Below are 19,968 nucleotides of genomic sequence, written 5' to 3'. Positions count from 1 at the left end.
CTAGTTTTCTCACTCCACCATGCCAGTGATAAGACTCAAGTTGTTAGACTTGGTAGCAGACATCTTTACCCCCTAAACCATCTCACTAGCCTATTTATGCCATTTTAATTGGTTGGGGGTTGGGGAGTAGAGATTGAATTCAAGGCCCCATGCTTGCCAGACAAGCACAATGCCATGGATTACATCCCCCGCCCCTAAAATCTGAAGAATTAAAGATAGAAATAATCGCACTCTAGGAATTAGAGAGTCTAATGGAGGAGCGTTGGGCTCTAACTCCTGCTTTTTCTGTGAACAGAGTGTAACTTTAAACAGTTAACTCAGCTGTGTCCTAGGGCTTGCCTGTAAATGAAAATGTTGAAGTGTATTCCTGCTCCAATGTCCATCGATACCTTTTAGATTTCTTCCTGGGTTATAATGGTTCTCACAGATAGTTAATTTTGAGTGTTAAAGCATACATAAATTAGGCCATAAAGCCTGCTGGCATTTTTACACTATAATGTAACCTTAAACAACAAGCCTAACTGGTCCAACATCTCCCTTTAGTAATGAGGTGACAGTAATTATTTTCCAGGTATTATAGTATTGTTATAAGTAAAGAGCTATCTAAATAATTATTGGTAATTCCCAGCTGAGCTATTTCGTCTAGAATGAGAGATGAAAGGAGATATGGAGATTGATATTTCTCACTGATAAGATTCTATTATTGTTAAATATTTTTAGATGATAGTTATGGGAGATTGACATATAGTTAAAAACTTAAAGGTTATTCTTTACAAATTTAAAACTTAAAAAATTTTGTCAGTTATTTTATGATCCTATTCTTAAAGACATAAACCATTTTAGTAAAATATATCAGCTTCTTGTTTTCACAGTGTGTACATGTGACATCCATACACACTTACACGTAATTAGAAATAAAATCTTGAAAGATTTATTTATGTACTTCATGTATATATGAAGCAATCTCTTCATATACTCCTGTATGTCAGGAGAAGGAATAGGATCTCGTTATAGATGGTTGTGACACATCGTGTGGTTCCTGGGAGCTGAACTCAGACCTCTGGAAGAAGAACCAGTGCTCTTAACCACTAAGCCATCTCTCCAGCACTAGAAATAAAATCTTTAGATAAAATTTTTCAAAATAAAATATATTAGTTTTTTTTTTTTTGTAGCCAGGTAGGCTTCTATTGGACCCAGTCTTCCTGCATATGACAATTCTTTGAACAAAATCTTTTAAATTAAAAGAAAAAGGCCTGAAGGCAATGTAGAACATACAGAAACAAGCAGATTTTGAAAGAGTTAACACAAGAATGGAGGGCTGAAGGGATGGCTCAGACGTTAAGAGCACTGACTGCTCTTCCAGAGGTCCTGAGTTCAATTCCCAGCAACCACATGGTGGCTCACAACCATCTGTAATGGGGTCTGGTGCCCTCTTCTGGCCTGAAGGCATACATGCAGGAAGAACCCTGTATACATAAATAAGTCTTAAAAAAAAAAAGAAAGGAATATATTTGAACAATTACATTCAGTCAATTTTTACTGCTTTTAACCAGAAAAACAGACTGAAGTTGGGACCTGACAGATCAAGGAGAAGATAATTTAAGTTATTCTCAATGACTAGAAATTTAAAGGGAAGAAGAATCCAGAAAAGAGAGATCCAGAAGATAAAAGCCTAAAATTCTTTCCATAAAAGTAATCTCTGCGTAAGCTCCTTTCTAATCCGTGACCAACATGTGTACAAGAGAGAATCCAGGCAACAGCTAACGAAAGAACTGAGCCATGACTTGATCTTCTGTACCGGAGACAAAGAGTTTGCAAATTGAGTTTAGCAAAATGTAATGGCATGCTTAAAGTAACCCCAAAATGAATACTCTCCAGGGATCAGTGGTTGTGAGCACTTGCTATTTCAGAGGGCTCAGATTTAATTTCTGGCTTCCTTGGGCATCTGTACTCACTTGGTGCGTATATAGACAAGCAGGCATACACACATATGAAATAGACTTCAGTTATTTGTTTGTGTTGGAGGTGTTGAGGCAGGGTCTCTCTGTGTAGCCCTGGCTGTTCTGGAGCTCTTTATTCCCTTAGATGCATAGAAATCCATCTGTCTATGTCTCCTGAGTGCTGGGATTAAAGGTGTCCATGTAAATAAATTTTTTAAATACATACACCTAGAGTACTATAACAGAATAAGTGCACCAGCTGTAAAACATGTTAGTTATGGTGTCTAGAATGGAACCCAAACTATTTAAAAACCAGAAAAATATAATCCATCTGGAGAAAAAAGATCTATATAGATTAAGTTCATACGTTAGAATTAAATCAAGACCAGCCTGGTCTATATAGTGAGGTCCAGGATAACAAGTTACATAGTAAGACCCTGGAGAGAGGGGAGAGAGGTTATTATAGCCACCCAACAAAGTGAAGGAAAATGTTTGTATTAAATGAAAATGAAGGAAGTTTCAGCCTTAAAATAGAAACAGAAATAGCCTAAAGGAAACCCTAGAACAACTGAAGTTTGAAATTCATTAAGTGACCTTATTAGCAAAATGGAGATGATGAAGGAAGGAATCTGAATTTGAGGATAAACAGGAAATTATGCAACCTGGAAAACAAGGGAGGAGAAAAGTATCAAGGATCTGTGGAATAATCAAAAAGATTACACAATAGGATTCCCACAGCAGATCAGAGAAAAGCTTTATGAAGATAAAGTGATCACAGGCTTCCTAGTCTATGAAACAGACACACACACTGACTGGCCAGAGCAGCTTAGCTCTACTAGTTTAAGTCCAAAGACAACCTTGCTTGGAACAGGTGTCAGGGCCTCAAGACTGCTCCCAGACTGATTGGTTAGGGCTCAGTGGGTTCAGAAACTGATAACACCACTGTTGGCAGTAGATTGCTGCAGAGGGACACACAGAGGAAGACGCCATAGGTCAGCTTTCAGCTGTCAACACACTTATGCAGGAAGTACTGAACTCTTCCACAACTGTGGCGACAAAGCAGAGTTGCCATCTAAGAATGCTTGTTACATCCTTGGTATCCAGAATGACAAGCAGTGCCCATGTGACTTCTACATGACTACTCAGACTCCAGCATCTCTTCAACAAGCCTAAACAGGCATTTGCCATAAATCATTACTAATAACACCTAATCTGATTACTATATAAAAAAAGCATAGCCCTGAGGGAGACTTGTAAAATGTTTTTTAAAAAAAAAGATTCATCAAATAAAATTTCCCAAGGGAGATATTTTATTCTTTTCTCTTGCCTCCACTTCCCAAGTGCTGGGATGTGCCACCATGCTCAACTTTAACCCAGAGTTCTGTATTAAATAATGGAAAACAAAATCAAGAGGCTGGAGAAGTGAGCCCTGAAGGGTGCCCTCTTGTGGCCTGTGTGGGCACTTCACATAATGTGAGCCCTGAAGGATGCCCTCTTGTGGCCTGTGTGGGCACTTCACATAATGTGTGGTATATTTACTTGCACATACTCTTTACATGAAATAAAAACAAATCTTTAATAGTAAAAATGCCTTTTAGATGTAAGATTAAGGGAATTTGTTATGGACAACCTGGTCTACAAAAATGATAAAGTTTTCACACACAAAAAAAAATATCAGTCCCATCAAGCAGGAAAGGCAAAAGGATCAAGAATTCAAAGCCAAGACTATCAGGCTGGTAACCCTGACAACTTGAGTTCAGTCCCCGAGAAGCCACGTGGTATAATGAGAGAACATGATGTGGGAGGTCCTTCTGTTTATATGTTGCTTTTATTGGTTAATGAATAAAGAAACTGCCTTGGCCTGTTGATAGGGTAGAACTTAGGTAGGCTGGGAAAATTAAACTGAATGCTGGGAGAAGGGTGGAGTCAGAGAGACGCCTTATAGCCCTACCAAGGACTTTAGCCGGTAAGCCACAGCCACATGATCATACACAGTTTATATAAATGGATTAAATTAATATATAAGAGTTAGCCAATAAGAAGCTAGAGATAACAGGCCAAGCAGTGATTTAAATAATACAGTTTCTGTGTGATTATTTCAGGTCTAAGCTAGCTGGACAGCCAGGAACCAACAAGCAGCCTCCCCTCCTCCTACAAGAACCAATTCCCACAAATATTCCTCTGTCTTCCATGCATGACAATGAGCTCAATCCCAACCTGGGCTACATCATTTTTTCATGAGGGGAAAAAATCTAGAGAGGTGGCTCACCAACTAAGAGCACTTGCTGCTCTTCTAGAAGATCCAAGCTTAGTTTCCAGTCCCATGTCAGGCAGATCATAATGGCCTGTACGCCAACTTCAGAGGAATTCAACTCTGGCCTTCACAGGTAACTTGCACTCACATGGAGCACACACAAAAAATGCACTTAAAAATAACTCCTAAAAGAAAAAAATAGAACATAAAAGGAAGGAATTCATCCTACAGAATCTATAACATAACCACTTGCACTGATAAATGAATTTAACAAAATCCCAGGACACTGGTTAGTGTTGAGAATGTTCATTAAGAAAGAGGACTGAATCCAGTCCAGGCTTAACAGCAAAACTCTGTTTGAAAGAACACAAAGAAAGGGTTCTTAGGTCGTTTGCTACACTAATCTCAAAGTAAGTTAGACTTCACCAAAATTACTGTTACTATTTTTGTTTTGTTTTTCAAGATAAAGTTTCTCTAGTTGTTTTTGTTTTTTTTTTGGTTTTTTTTTTTTTTTTTTGGAGCCTGTCCTGGCTTCCAAGTGCTGGGATTAAAGGTGTGCACCACCGCCCAGCTCAAAATTAAATTAATTTTTAATTTTTGCATGATGAAAGATAAAACTAGTGGGTATCACCTTGAGAAAATACTTGCCAAATTATATCTATTGGACTATCAAAATCTAGACTGAACAGATCAATGACACTTCCCAAAAGAACTTTTTCCCAATGACTGATAGTGCAGCATAAATATTTCCAACACTAAATCTCACACAGTTTAAGCAGTTATCACTATTTATGTATTCTAATAGCTGTTGTTCAAGACAGTCCCCAGTAACAGTAACATGGTAGAGCAGTGAGTCTCGTGGACTGTGGATGGGAATGTAAATAAGGAAAGTTGGCATATTCTTAAAAAACAGTACCCATTTGTCCTGTGAACTAGCAACTTCTTCACAAAGATATTTTTTTATGGCAGTTTTACTAATAATGTCCTGGTGCTGGAAATAGTAATTTATCAGTAAGGGAACAAATCTCCCTTGAAATAATTATGTTTGCGTGTGAATCCTGGGACAACTTGTGAAGTCAGTCCTCTACTTCTATCATGTGGGTTCCAGGAGTGGAACTCAGATTTGCCAGGCTTGGCAGCAAGTGATCATAGCTGCTGAGCCAGCTCTACAGACATAGCTCTTTTGAGACTGCCTTTAGCCCCAGCAGCTCCCTCTTTTGGTGTGTTATGCTTACTGCAGCTGGCATCCTTAAATCTCACTCGCCAGAGATTTAAAAAAAAAAAAAAACCTTTGGGGGTTTTTTGGTGGGGGGGTTATTTGTTTGTTTTTGTTTTCAAGACAGGGTTTCTCTGTAGCTTTGGAGCCTGACCTGGAACTCGCGCTGTAGACCAGGCTGACGTCGAACTCACAGAGATCCTCCTGCCTCTGCCTCTCGAGTGCTGGAATTAAAGGCGTGCGCCATCACCCACAGGCTAAAATCCTTTATTTTAAATAATAAAAATAATATGGGGGTCTCGTATCTGGCCTAGGTTCCTGGAGTTGCTTCCTTAGAGCACTGTGCTCCCAAGAGCCAATGTGCCCTTTCTGCCCGCGTGGCTCCTCGCGATCATTCAATAACGACCGTTTAGGCAGAGCTCTCCAGGACCGGCTGATGCAGCTGGTGATGCTTGGGCAGCATGCGATGGGGAACTGCTGCTGGGTGCGGTGCTTCGGGCTGCACTGTCAGGAAAGGGGCCTCATGCAGACAGGAGACGGCGGTACAGGATCCAAGTGTTTTAGAGCATGTCCGAGAGGTGAGCACTTATCTACTCTTAAGTGATAGCCTGAGAGAGATCAGAAGCGGATATAGGCTGCTCCCTGAGGAAGAAACAGTTATTTGTTAGAGAGGCATTATGAGTCGATTGCTTCAAAACAGACCTTGGTCAGAAAATCCCGAGTTAACTTCACAAAAAGAGTTAGAATGGGAAACTAGCTGTCCAGCGCCAAACAGCCAGGGCAGCAAAGCAGAGAAAGCACTTGGGGCAGGCAAGGTACACATGTCATGTACCTCCTAGCAGTGGAACTCAAAGTTAAGGGCCAGAAGACAAGTTTGGATTTTGTTTGAGAAATAGAAAGGGGCAGTGTGGATCTCATCAGACACACAGTGTTGATACCAAGTGCCCAAAGCAGCTGTGACTTAGCGACCTAAACTAAGTCAACTAATGAACATGTATGTATCGTTTGATGAGACCAGAAGGTGAAGGAGGGAATAACGAGATGCTTCTCATAAAGTAGCCTTCCAAAACGAATGCGTTCCCTAGGCAGCACTTAGGTATAACACTGACCCGGGCAGACTCTAATTTCTGTGGACAAAAGGGGAAGAAAAACTTTCGTTAGGGCTAAAATGGGTAACAGTGGCAATTCTGAGTGTTGCAGGTTTGTGAGTCCTATCTTAGAACTGTTGGATTCTAGCATCAGACAGTCTGAAACAGATCAACAGATTGAGTAAAGTAAATTTTGTGACCCTGCTTAGCAGTTCTGACCTAGTATTAAAAGTGGACTAGAATGCACTAGTGATAAATGCTGAGCCTTTTAAGGGGGAGGAGAAATCATGTGCTTTTTACTAGAAGGGAATGGAATGGTGGAACAGAGCTGAATGGCTTCAGAATGAGTGCAATTTCATCATTTTTTTTCTTTTTTTTTTTTTGCTTCAAGACAGGGTTTTGCTGTAGCTTTGGAACCTGTCCTGGAACTAGCTCTTGTAGACCAGGCTGGCAAAACAGTTTCTTTGTTTTTAATTTATTTAGTATGTATTCAGTGTTCTACCTGCATATATGCCTGCAGCTCAGAGGAAGGCACCAAATCTCATTACATATGGTTGTAAACCACAGTGTGGGTTCTGGGAATTGAACTCAGGACCTCTGGGAGAGCAGCCAGTGCTTTTACCCACTGAGCCTCTGTCTTCTGCTTTTCAAAACCAACTAAAGGATTCTAACATGTTATCCATTAATTTTTTTTTCTTTGTTTGTTTTTGTTTTTCGACACGGGTTTTTTCTGTAGCTTTGGAGCCTGTCCTGGAACTAGCTCTCGTAGACCAGGCTGGCCTTGAACTCACAGAGATCCACCTGCCTCTGCCACCCAAGTGCTGGGATTAAAGGTGTGCCACCACTGCCCTGCTGGGTTTTGCATTTTAAAACTTGGTAATTTTACTTTGACTGCCTGACCAAACCTATTTTATTGTGTAACTGAAAGTCTTTAAAAAGTGTTTTTGTTACTTCTCAGCAGATAGGAAGAGGGTTGAGAGGAGAAAGGTTGTTTGGAATGCTGTCCTCATTTCCCTGCATTATTTACTTTGTCTTCTTTGAATTCTATTGTCTGATAACTAGGCACAGTTAATTTGAGAAGACCCTAAGAAATGCTAGGTATGGTTTCTTTTCACACCTACCACAAACACACATCCTAATATGATGTTGACACATTCTGATTAGAAGATATTATAAAACAAACTTCTGCACATGTTACATTGGAAATAAATAAAAATAATATATAATCATATATTTAGATATTGGTTTCTGATAATTTTTAAATTCTGTATTTCCAACAAATGACCTTTGAAATATTTACATAGAACGTGTAAATGTGAATGATTGAAGAAAACATAAATGGTAATACAGGTATTTAAAACTAAATAAAGCTGGGCAGTGGTGGTGCCTACCTTTTAAAGCACTCAGTACTCAGGAGGCAGAGACAAGGGGATCTCTGTGAGTTCCAGGACAGCCAGTGAAATGTTGTCTAGAAAAACCAAAATAAAATAAAATCTTTTTGGTATGAAAGATTTCATAATGCCCTTCATCTGCTGTTCCCTCTTTTCATCAGTAAATCCTTTTTTGACCTAGACCCTAATTCTACTGATTATTTTAAGGGACTTTCTGTACTGTTATGCACTTTATATTCTGCGTACCTCTAGAGGGCACTAGGCACATGTGTTATCAGTGTAGGTCTGACTTTCTTAGACAACTTTCCGTTAGATTGCAGGGAACTCTGTGAGGACACAGTGGTCTCTTCCAACTTGTGCAAATGTAGAAATTATTTTTTTATTCCTTTGTAAAACTTTTAGATTCATTCACTTTATTTATGTGAGTGTTTTGCCTGCATATATATATATATATATATATGCACTGTGTGTGTGCCTGGTGGCCGTTGGGACCAGAAGAGGGTGTCAAATCCCCTGGAAATTACACATAGTTATGAGCTACCCTGTGAATGCTAGGAACTGAACTCCGGTCTTCTGGAAGAACAAGCAGCCAGTACTCTTAACCTCTAAGCCATCTCTCCAGCCCCCTGTTATTTATATTTTACACTAGTTTTTTTTTTTATTTTTGTCCTTGTTTTGGGTTTTTTTTTTTTCAAGACAGGGTTTTTCTGTAGGTTTGGAGCCTGTTCTGGAACTAGCTTTGTAGACCAAACTGGCCTCGAACTCCCAGAGATCCGTCTGCCTCTGCCTCCTGAGTGCTGGGATTAAAGGCATGCGCCACCACTACCTGGCTTATATTTTATACTAGTTTTTAAGAATATAGATGAGTTATTTTTTAGAATATTTCCCTAGTTGTTTTTGTCTGTTTACTTTCTCTTTAAATTCACAGCCTGTCTTTGAGGTTGGAATTCTGCAGAAGCAGTACTCTCCTTCTTGGATGTATCATATCCAGGGGCACATATCATCTGTTTGTTCTGTGGTGGTGACATGAAGCCTCTCTGCATTTTGTATTGAAACTAAACTACACTTACAGGCATATGAATTTCGACATGTGTATGTGCCTGAACTCTGACTGTAGGAATTGTCCTGCTTAGTATCAGCCCTCTTATCTGGTACTGTTCAGTTTTCTTGTATAGTCTCAGTTCGGTAATATGCACCTGAGTGGCACTTTTTCTCCCTGATTTGCAAAACCACTGCAACTGTTCCCAACAGGAATCACAGAACTTCTTCCAAATAAAGCTTGTGAGTTTATTGCATGTAGGTAATAATGCACTCTGCCTGGACTGGCCTCATGTTCTCCTGGAAACAACTTTGGAGAGAAGGTCCCATTTTCTCCACTTTACAGTGGAAGATGGGTCAGAAAGGTTAAAGTAACACTGGTAGAAATTACCAAGACTCAGATATGTCCAACTCTAGAGACCTTGTCCATTTTTATAAGGCTAGACTGGGCAAATTAGCAAGAATTAAAAAAAAAAGTATGGCCAGGTGTGTGTTACAGGCCTACAATCCCAGCTCTCAAGGTTGGGGTACAAAAACAACCTAAAATAACAAAACGAAAGATAAAGAGGCACCAGAATACTAAAGAGCTAGATGGCTCAGTCAGTAAAGTGCTGGGCCTGAGTTTAATCCCTAGAATCCACATTAGGGTAAAAAGGAGAGGAGGAGGGTGTTGGGTGTAATAGTACAGGTTTATACTGAGGAAGGGAAGTAGAGGCAGGTGGATCCTGGGGGCTCAACTTAACATGTTTAGCAAGCTCCAGAACAGTGAGAGATCCAGTTTGTTGTTGTTGTTTTGCTTTTTGTTTGTTGTTTTTTTCAAGACAAGGTTTCTCTGTGTGTGTGGAACTTGTTTTGCGGACCAGGCTGATCTCTAACTCACAGAGACCCACCTGCCTCTGGCCCCCAAGTGATGGGATTAAAGGTGTGGGTCACCACTGCCCAACTTGTTTGCCTTTAGTCCCAGTACTTGGGAGACAAAGACAGGCAGGCAAATCTCTGTGAGTTCAAATCCAACCTGGTCTACAGAGTGAGTTCCAGGACAACCAGGGCTGCACAGAGAAACACTGTCTATAAAATAACAGTGGTGCTTCTTCTCAGGCCTCCACGTATACATCTGCACCACACCCAAACAATTGAAAGTTATTTCAGAAAGCAATCCCTTAAAGGGCCACGAATACGTAGCTCAGTGGAAAGTACTTTTTTATTCGGCATGCACAGGACCCGGGACTCCTCAGTCCTGCGCATGCACACATTGTGGTTTTTTTATTCGGCATGCACAGGACCCTGCACTCCTCAGTCCTGCGCGTGCACACGTTGTGGTTTGGGTGAGCATTAGTTAGTCTCTTACTTACATCCCTTCTGTTTTCAGATTAAGACGAAGACTGGCATTTCATTTCAAGTAGAGATGACCTGTTTTTATCACCACTTTCTTGCCCCAACTTTTACAATTCACTTAGTGCTGTCTTTGGGTCCAGGATCTAACCATTTTATAAGCATTGTCTACTTTCATTTAATGTACTGATTGAGATGGGGCCTTGCTGTGTTGTCTGTTCTAGTGGACTGTGGGCTGAAGTTACTACCTTGACCTCCTCTATTATCTTTTCTGCCAAAAAAAAGTTGAAGATTGATGTCACTTTACCCCAGTGGACCCGTCTCTGAAGTGGGCACGGTTCATATATGTACTGGTGTACACTCTACTACATGTACAGCACAGGCAGGGTGCTCCTGCTTCTCTAACCTCTACTCCCTCTCTTTTGGCAGTACGCGATCTGATCTTCTGGCGAGATGTGAAGAAGACTGGGTTTGTCTTTGGCACCACGCTGATCATGCTGCTGTCCCTGGCAGCTTTTAGTGTTATCAGTGTGGTCTCTTACCTCATCCTGGCTCTTCTCTCCGTCACCATCAGCTTCAGAGTCTACAAGTCTGTCATTCAAGCCGTGCAGAAGTCAGAAGAAGGCCATCCATTCAAGTAAGTTGAAGTTACAATATACATTTCATTAGAGGGATTTGCTGAGATTGCTCAGGTCTGCAGTTCTGACCTGCCTCTTGCAGCTGATTGATATCAGAGATACCGCTAAATACCTTACAGTCACCCTAATAAGTGATCAGGTTAGTATTTAAGAACTTTTAACTAGCTGGAAACTCATACTTAAGGCTAAAGAGAGCTGCAGATCCTGAGCCGGGCACAAAATAGCTTGCCCAGGGCAGCCCTCAGTCAGCCACTGTGTCCATGTCTCAGCCGTATATGGTAAAGCCCAGACACAGAACTCCTAGTTCTAGAACAAGGAGTTTACTCTGTTTTTATTCTGAATTTCATTTCTGAGTTACTTTAGATCTTCTGTAGTTTCCCTAGGTCTAGAGGCAATTTTTAACTTTTATTGTGTATATATGTGGGTGTTTTGCCTGCCTGTCTTTGTAACATATGCATGTGGTGCCCTTGCAGGCCAGAAGAGGGCATCCAGTCCCTTGAAACTGGAAATATAAAGGTGTGTGCCACCACTGCCTGGCTTGAACCCTTAAATTTTTATCGTAGCCGGGCGGTGGTGGCACATGCCTTTAATCCTAGCACTTGGGAGACAGAGGCAGGTAGGTGGATCTCTGTGAGCTCAAGTCCAGCCTGCTCAACAGAATGAATTCCAGGACAGGTTCCAAAGCTACAGAGAAATCCTGTCTCGAAAGCCCCCCCCCCAATGTAAATTAGTGTGTATGTGTAGTTTTTTGAGACAGGGTTTCTCTGTGTATACTGGGCTGTTCTGGAACTTATTAAGTAGGCTAGACTGGCCTTGAACTCATGAAGACTCACCTGCCTCTGCCTCCCAAGTGCTGGGTTTAAAGGCGTATGCCACCACAGACCAGCTTTTTGTACTTTCTTAATAAACAGAAAAGAGAACATATGCCTGCCACTCTTCTGTTCTTCCAAGAGTTTGAGCTCCTCAAGGTATCTTCAAAGCTGAGAGGCACTCGGCACTCAGCTACTGGAGGAATGAACAGGTTATAAGTATAGGGTTACGTCTCAGACCAGGGTAGCACACACCTTTAATCGCAGCATTTTAGAAGTAGAGGCAGGCAGATGACTTTAAGTTCAGTCCAGCCTTACCTTTATAGTAAATTCTAGGCAGTCAGGTCTATGTAGTGAGTTCCTCTCCCTACCCATACTCCACCCCCATTTTTTTTAAAGATCTCACTCTTTAAGAACAAAGTGTGTAGTGTAATTTCTAGCCCTAGCATATTCATAGTCACTGCCCTTTCCTCCTCCCCCCACCACCACTTTCTTTTTCTAAATTAGGGATTGAGTCCAGGACCTTACACATGCTAGTTAAAGTGTTCTACCACTGAGCTATAGTCCCTGCTCTCTTTTTTCTTTTAGTTTTTGTTTTGGTGGTGCTTGTTTAAAACAAGGTATTCTAGAATTTGTGAAGACAGGGTCTTAGCCAGCAAGATGCTCAGCAGATAAAGGTGTTTGCCTCCAAGCCTGACAACCTGAGTTCAGTCTCCAGGACCCACATGGTGGAAGGAGAGAACCACCTGCCACAATCTGTCCTCTGACCTTTACACACGTACTGTGGTGTACATGTGCAGATAGTCCTATTGCTGTGAAGAGACACCATCACCACGGCAACTCTTATAAAGGAAAACATTTTGTTGAAGCTGGCTTACAGTTCTGAGGTTTAGTCCATTTTCATTATGGCATAGTGGAATGTATGCAGACAGTGATGCTGGAGAAAGAACTGAGAATTCTGCATCTAGATCAGCTAGCAGCAGGAAGAGAGACTGTGAGCCACTGGGCCTGGCTTGAGCTTCTGAAACCTCAAAGCATAACCCCAGTGACATACTTCTTCCAAGAAGGCCACACCTCCTAAGAGTGCCACTCCCTATGAACCTATCTATAGAGGCCATTTTCATTCAAACCAACAAACACACACACATTAAAAATAGTGTATTTTGGAAAGCTAGAGTGGTACTCACTGCTATTTGGGAAGAGGAGACAGGCAGGACCCTGGGGCTTACTAGCCAACTAATTTAGCCTGCCTAGTGAATTCCAGGCAAGGAGGAAACGCCATCTCAAAAAAAAAGTTGTTTTTGTTTTTAAATCATGGACATCGCTAGTGAAACGACACCCAGGGTTGTTCTCTGACCTCCACATGCACATACACATACAAATGAATTTTAGGTTCTACCTTGTTTGCTTTATAAGGCTGGGGATTGAACCGAGGATCTCGTGCGTGTCAGGCAAGTCTTCTGCTCTCTGATCTACATTCCCACAGAGTGTATTTTGATCAATCCACTCTGGATAGTTCTTCATTATACATGAAAGCCCTACAGTTCATAGATACTTGGCATATTTGCTTTTATCCATTAAAGGGCAGCTGTGTCCCCTACAGATTTCTAGAATGCCAGTTTCCCATTAAAAGACAACTATGTTGTTGAAGAATTTCCCCTCCGTATCATACGTGTGACTGTTTCTTCTTCCTTGGAAGGACCTACCTGGATGTGGACATTACCCTGTCCTCAGAAGCCTTCCATAACTATGTGAATGCTGCCATGGTGCATGTCAACAGAGCCCTCAAACTCGTCATCCGTCTCTTTCTGGTCGAAGACCTGGTTGACTCCTTGAAGGTTAGTTGCTGGCTGTGATTCAGAGGTAAAACAGGAAATAGAGGGTCCTACCAGACAAGAGAAAGCCTGTAAAAAGGGAGGTAGGTGTCACAGAAAAAGCTGTCACCTCCCTCTAAAGAGCAGCGTTAAAGCAGCAGTCACCAACTCAGCACCCAGGACAGTGACAGTTTCCTGACTCTAAAGTGCAAGTAGGGACACCTGTGCCATACAGACTGCATGACGCAGACCTAGTTAGCCGGGGCTCTGAGTTATCGCCATTCTTGCTTAACCCTGACATTGACTTTCACAGCTGGCTGTCTTCATGTGGCTGATGACCTATGTCGGTGCTGTTTTTAATGGAATCACCCTTCTGATTCTTGGTAAGGTGACAAGGAACGTCTACCCATGTCTTTATTTCTTGACATAGTCTATAAAAACTAAGTTAAGTGTCAGGCCAAATTGTGCCGTCTATAATCACAGCTGTTCAAGAAGCTGACAGGAAGTGGTGGTGCACACCTTTAATCCCAACTCTCCGGGGGGGGGGGGGGGGGGACACGGACACAGACAGAGACACTGACTGGTGGATCTCTGTGAGTTCAAGGCCAGCCTGGTATACAGAGGGAGTTCCAGGACAACCAGGGCTGCATAGATAAACCTTGTCTTGGGGAAAATAAATAAATAGATGTATAGATAAAAAATGGAAGAGGCTGAGGCAGGAGCAAACCTGAAAGGGCAGCTTAATAAGACCCTGTCTCAAAATAAAAATTATAAAAAGGACTGGGGAAGCTGGGATTATGGTATACATCTATAATCCCAGCACTTGGTAGATGGAAACAGGAGGATTGGAATTCAGTGTCGTGTTAAACTTCATGAATTCTAGGCCCACTTAAGACATATGAGACCCTCAAAAAAAAAAAATGTGATCCAGGGGTAGAGTGCTTGCCTAAAGAGCATGCACACAGCATAACCACTTATTCCACATGGCCAGCCTATGGTGTTTAGAATGTATGTTAGGTATTGGAGTAACCTGGCATTTTGTTTATTAAATGGTCTGACAAAGAAATTTCAAAGTAAGCTGGGCATGGTGCCGCACACTTTTAATACCAGCACTGGGGAGGCAGAGGCAGAAGGATCTCTTGAGTTTGAGGCCAGCCTGGTCTACAGAATGAGTTCCAGAATAGCCAAGGATACAGAGAAACTCAGTCTCAGTCTCAAAAAAAAAAAAAAGAAAGAAAGAAAGAAAAAAAGAAAGAAGAAAAAATTTTAAAGCAGCCATAAGTAAAGGGTTACTTAGTTGCTTAGATTTGGTTTAAATGTGGGGACCTTGCTTTTAGGAACCACTCTTGTAGTTCAGAAGTTGAGTCTATCATACAAAGAAAGCAACCTGTTGGGGCTTTTGCACTACCATGATCTGCTCTCAGGAGATCATGAGGCTGTTCTCAATTGGGAACAGTCTTGTTTTTCTCTTTTTGGTTGTTTGTTTGTACTTCATGAAGAAGTGTCTGTGCTGTTGGAGTCACTCACAGCTGCACTTGTTTTGATTCTGTCTTACAGCTGAGCTGCTTGTTTTCAGCGTTCCAGTTGTCTATGAGAAGTATAAGGTAGGCATTTGTCAGTTCATGTAAGGAAAGTAATAGATTGAGAATCATGTCTTCAGCAAAACTGGAGGCCTAAGATACATGTCTGTGTCACAGAGGTGACAGATCCTTTCCAAAAAAGGAAAGTGAAGAGACACTGTATAGTAAAAGTTGAGCTTCTCAAAACTAAACCCCACTTTCAAGGAAATGTTAGTGTGTCCAGATATTTGCATTGTGGGCTGTGTGGATTAGCTGTCCATCAGAAGACCTTTTGGGAGAGAAGGGAGAAGATGCATAAAGACCTACCTGGGTTCAGATCTCAAGCACCCACATAAAATTGCCTGCTGTTATAATGTACATCTGTAATCCTAGTCTTGGAGAGGATCCCTGGGGCTTGTTGGCTAGCCATTCTAACCAAATCAGTGACCTCTAGGTTCAGTAAGAGACTGACTGTCTGAAAAAAATAAAGTAGAGGACTGGGATTGTAGCTTAGCTGGTAAAGTGCCTCATACGCACAAAGCCATGGGTTTTTGAGCCCTAGCACCACATAAATTGTATGGCACACACCTGTAGCCCTAGCATGTAGAAGGTGGAGTCAGGAAGATCAGGAGTTCGGGGTCCTTCTTGGCTACATAATAACTTGTAGGCCAGCTTAGACTACGTGAGACCCAACCTTTAATTAATTAGTTAATTAATAACAAAGTAGAGAGCAACTGAAGAGAAACAATTATTTCCTCCACACACATGCGCACACACACACATAAACAAAGATTTTTGGCTTTTTAATATTAAATGAGTTCATCTTGCCAGGAGCCATAATATATAACAACTACAGAATATAGATAAATCTACAGTTTCTAATACTCAGAAAGTGTACTTCAGTATTGCTAAAGGAAACACCACATATGTCCTACTTCTACAAATGATGAGTGATTATTTTGAAGTGTTGCATAAATTGAAATCTGAAAACAGAAATTTATAAACTTCTTTGAAAAACTAGACATCATTTTCATTTTTCTGAATAATGACTAGTGGGGGTTTTAATGATTTCACTAAAAAGAATGCTTTTTAGGACAAGGGAGAATATTACCAAAATATATTGTATGAAAAATTGTAATAATAAAAATAAAAAGGCAGCCAGGCTGTGGTGGCGCACACCTTTAATCCAAGCACTGAGTAGGCAGAGGCAGATGGATCTCTAAGTTTGATGTCAGCCTGCAGAGCATGTTCAAGGAGAGCAAAACCCTATCCCGAAAAACCAACAAAAGAGAGAGAGCCTTCAAGGAAATTCTTAGCCCTGCTGAATGCTGAATCTTCCTTTCTTTTTTTCTTAAAGACACAGATTGATCACTATGTTGGGATTGCCCGGGATCAGACCAAGTCAATTGTTGAAAAGTAAGTACACTTAGGAACCACGTTCACCATTTCCCAGGTATACTGTACCTCCCTTACAGTTTCTAGTCTCTTACATAAAATATTACTGTCAAAGTTAAATAATTTTCACCCTGAATAAAACCTTATATAATTTTATTTATTTGAGCCTCTTGCTAAGAAGCATCCTTGGGTTTTGTTGTTGTAGTAGTTTGGTTTGTTGGGTGGTTTATTTGCATTAAAGACAGGGTCTTGCTATATACTAGGCTAGACTTGAACTTAATATCCCTACCCACTAACTCTCAAGAAAGAAGTAATCAATATTTTTTTGTTATTTAACCCTATTTTATTCTCATATACCAAGTTAAGGAAACTCTTTCCTGTCTTTTCTAGTAAATGAATAATGTAAAGCTTAGATCCTGGCATTGTGGTAAACACCTGTAATCCCAGTACTTGGGAGACAGAATCAGATAGAGGATCCCTGTGAATTCGAGGGGCACTATGGTGGTATTTCTCAAGCTTGTTCCAAGCAAAGAACAGCTGAACCCTACCTGATATCCCAGAGGAAATACAAATCTAGAACAAATGTATATTTAAAACAAATATTTTCAGTTTTCTTCTTCTTTCCTCAATAGGATCCAAGCAAAGCTTCCCGGAATCGCCAAAAAAAAGGCAGAATAAGCACTTAGAAGCCAGAAGTGCAACAGTTACTAAAACGCCATTTAATAGCTATAACATCATCACTTGTACCATGAAGAACTTGCTCAGTATCAGCTTGAATCCAAGTTGTTTGTTCTTTTTAATTTGGTGTTCTTTCCCTCCTCTCCCTTTACCCTCAGTACCAAGCACAAGACGTGTTAGACTGAAATAAGAACTGATCTCTTAGAACCCAAAAGAATAAAGAGTGAATCAAATTAATAGAATTAATCAGACCATAGCAGTAGCGGAGCTTTTACCTGTACTATGAAAGGGGAAGAAGAAGAGAAAAATGTCTCTAGGGTCCTCTATCCAGTTTCAAGGACTTGTATGCAGTTCCCATTTATAATTTTGCCCTTCTTTTTAAGTTAGGAAATAATGATTAACTTATGAATAAATAGTCTAGGGCAGGAGTGGGTTTTCTTCCATTGGGTTTGTGCGGCCCTCCAGCCCCACCTTCCTGCCCTAGACCTAAGCAGCTACTCCTGCTCTTCTTCTTCCTTAAATGAAAGAACTGTCAGCTCTGAATAACTTAGAGGTGATAGAGGTAATTCCCTTTCCCCAGAATTCCGTCTGAGAAATAGAGGGAACAGAGTGGGGTGGAGCAGTCAGCAGGAGGGCAGCGGTCACCTTCCTGCTGCTGCTCTTCCTAGGGAAGGACTCTGCCATCTGGGAGGGCAGTGTCCAAGTCATTGATCTGGGATACCAATGTGAGTGTTGGTTTGAGAAATCATTCCAGAATGTGCTTCTCCCTTTTTCCCCTGCCCACCTTACCTCAAGTTTAATAAATATGGTTGTACTTTTCTTATGAAATAAATGTCTGTAACTGCTGTACACTGCTATAAATTTAAGAAAAATAATCTGCATGTGGGCTCCCAGCCATCGAGTTATTATAGTCCTATCTTCGTCTGTGGGGAATGAGATACAAGACCACGAAAAGCCTTCCTTCTGTGTCTTCCCTACTGCTTTCTCCTCCACTGCTGCTTCCACTTGTACTTTGCTAGTTTAGCCTGAGGACTAGTCATGTGTCTGTAGTCCAGAGGCCTCGGTTGGTTAGAGGGGGAGGTACATTCCCAGATTCGTGATGTAGCTTTGAGTAGCTTGTGAGTGAATGTTGTTCTGAGGGGATCTCCATTTTCAGACATATTTATGACATAGTTCCTACCATGGCCCATGGTGCTCATTTGGAGAATAGTTTCGAGAAGTTTTACATTGTAGGCGGCCAGGCAGGACCAGGAGATGTTGCTAGACAACAGAATAACTTATGATTGACTGGAGATCTTGATTTTTATTTGAGACTTTGCATCTCCCTTCATGGGAATCTAATCAGCTTGTAAACAGGCATCCAACAAGTTCCTTCAGCTTCAGTTCTCAGCCCTGTCTGTTGTGAGAAAGAGCTGGGACTTCAAGGGCTGTGGTCTCCGGTAGTCACCAAGTTGTGTGACTGTAAAAATAGGAATGGGGCCTCTTCAGAAATGACTTAGAGACTTTGATATGTAGAATGCCTTACTCCATTTTCTTAGTTTCTTTGCTCTTGTTCATTTTGAATTTTTGGTTTCCATTGTAGAAAAACACTCCATTACCATCCTCTGCCCTCCCAGGAAGTGAATGCACTGATGGTCTTTGGGGTCTCCCAACAAGAGACCCCATTCTGCACTGGAAGCCTCCACACCTGGCTCTTTTCTTTGTTGCTGCTGTGTTAAAATAATTGGAAAGATTTTTGTGCCACACAGGAATTTTTTTTTTAAGAAAAATCTATAGATGAAAAAGTTACTAATGAAATTGTGTACGTGTCTGTGCGTGCAACATAAAAATACAGTAGCCTCAAGGAGCTCTTCTGGTCCCTGTAAAACTGCAAATTGATGTATTAATTATAAATAAAGAACACAGTGACTGTCTCATCAGTCTGCAACTTTATTCTCACATGGTTTGGGTGAAGTGAGAGCAAAAGGCTTTCACTTAATCTCACCTTCATTCCAGGAACTCTCTAAAAGAACTGCCAAGATTGCAAGGATTCCCACGGCACTAAGCAAAGCTGCACCACATTTGGTTTCTAAAATGGAGTAGAGACCCTATAAAAGGTGACCTTAGAAGTGACCTGAGTGAAAGGGCCTGGTTCAGCCTCACCACCCTGGGAATGGGAGGGGTCCCCACTTACCACAGGAAGCAGCCTACAGGCCACACACAGCCAAAAGCTGAAACTGAGCTGGTCATGGCACATCTGGTCTGACATCAGAACTCATCTGACTTGCTCTGCCCCAAAACTGAGTTGGCTGTGACTCGTTCTAGACTTTTAAGACTTTATTCGGCATACCTCTCGGGAAAACTTAGGCTGAAATACTTCTTCAATGACTGATGCGAACAACTTCACAAATACACATACAAATGCTTGAATAGTGTCACTAAGTAACATGGCGTATAAATATGTATCCAGAGTAACATTTACATATGGACCATCATAGCAAGCATACCATTAACAAAACAATGAAGGAATTTCACCTGTTCAATCAGAATCCCGAGAGAAGGAGACCCACCAACCCCTTGACCTGAGGCCCTAGGTCCACTCATGGTAGAATCACTGCAGAGGTACTTGCCAGACAACCACCTAGGCTGCAGCTGTATGGGAAAGGTCGATCAGAATGCACTGTGGGTAATCAGGTGGACCCAGGATCTGTCTCTGGCAAGTGCCTAAAATGATGCTAGTCTGAGGCTGCCTCTCAAGGGGAAAACCATTTCTAACTTCTGCCCCGGCTAACCTGCACTTCAGCAGTGAGCTCTGGCGATGACAATCAGCAGCTCCA

General features: G+C 41.4%; 1 protein-coding gene across 4 annotated transcripts in view; it reads left to right on the top strand.

The window, feature by feature from the left end:
• Positions 1 to 19,068, top strand: part of Rtn3 (reticulon 3) — a 58,164-nt gene extending 39,096 nt beyond the window's left edge. For all 4 annotated transcript variants that reach the window (XM_075973393.1, XM_075973391.1, XM_075973390.1 and 1 more), the window contains 6 exons: positions 10,689 to 10,896; positions 13,406 to 13,544; positions 13,834 to 13,903; positions 15,078 to 15,124; positions 16,437 to 16,495; positions 17,107 to 19,068. In XM_075973393.1, the coding sequence (XP_075829508.1) occupies positions 10,689 to 10,896; positions 13,406 to 13,544; positions 13,834 to 13,903; positions 15,078 to 15,124; positions 16,437 to 16,495; positions 17,107 to 17,152 (569 nt within the window). In that variant the 3' untranslated portion in view covers positions 17,153 to 19,068. The remainder of the gene's footprint in view (positions 1 to 10,688; positions 10,897 to 13,405; positions 13,545 to 13,833; positions 13,904 to 15,077; positions 15,125 to 16,436; positions 16,496 to 17,106) is intronic.
• Positions 19,069 to 19,968: the final 900 nt, after the last annotated feature.

The sequence above is a fragment of the Microtus pennsylvanicus genome, chromosome 5 (assembly GCF_037038515.1).
Source record: "Microtus pennsylvanicus isolate mMicPen1 chromosome 5, mMicPen1.hap1, whole genome shotgun sequence".
Taxonomy (NCBI): domain Eukaryota; kingdom Metazoa; phylum Chordata; class Mammalia; order Rodentia; family Cricetidae; genus Microtus; species Microtus pennsylvanicus.
The sequence above is the reverse complement of the archived record's forward strand: the minus strand, read 5'-3'. Positions and strand labels throughout refer to the sequence as shown.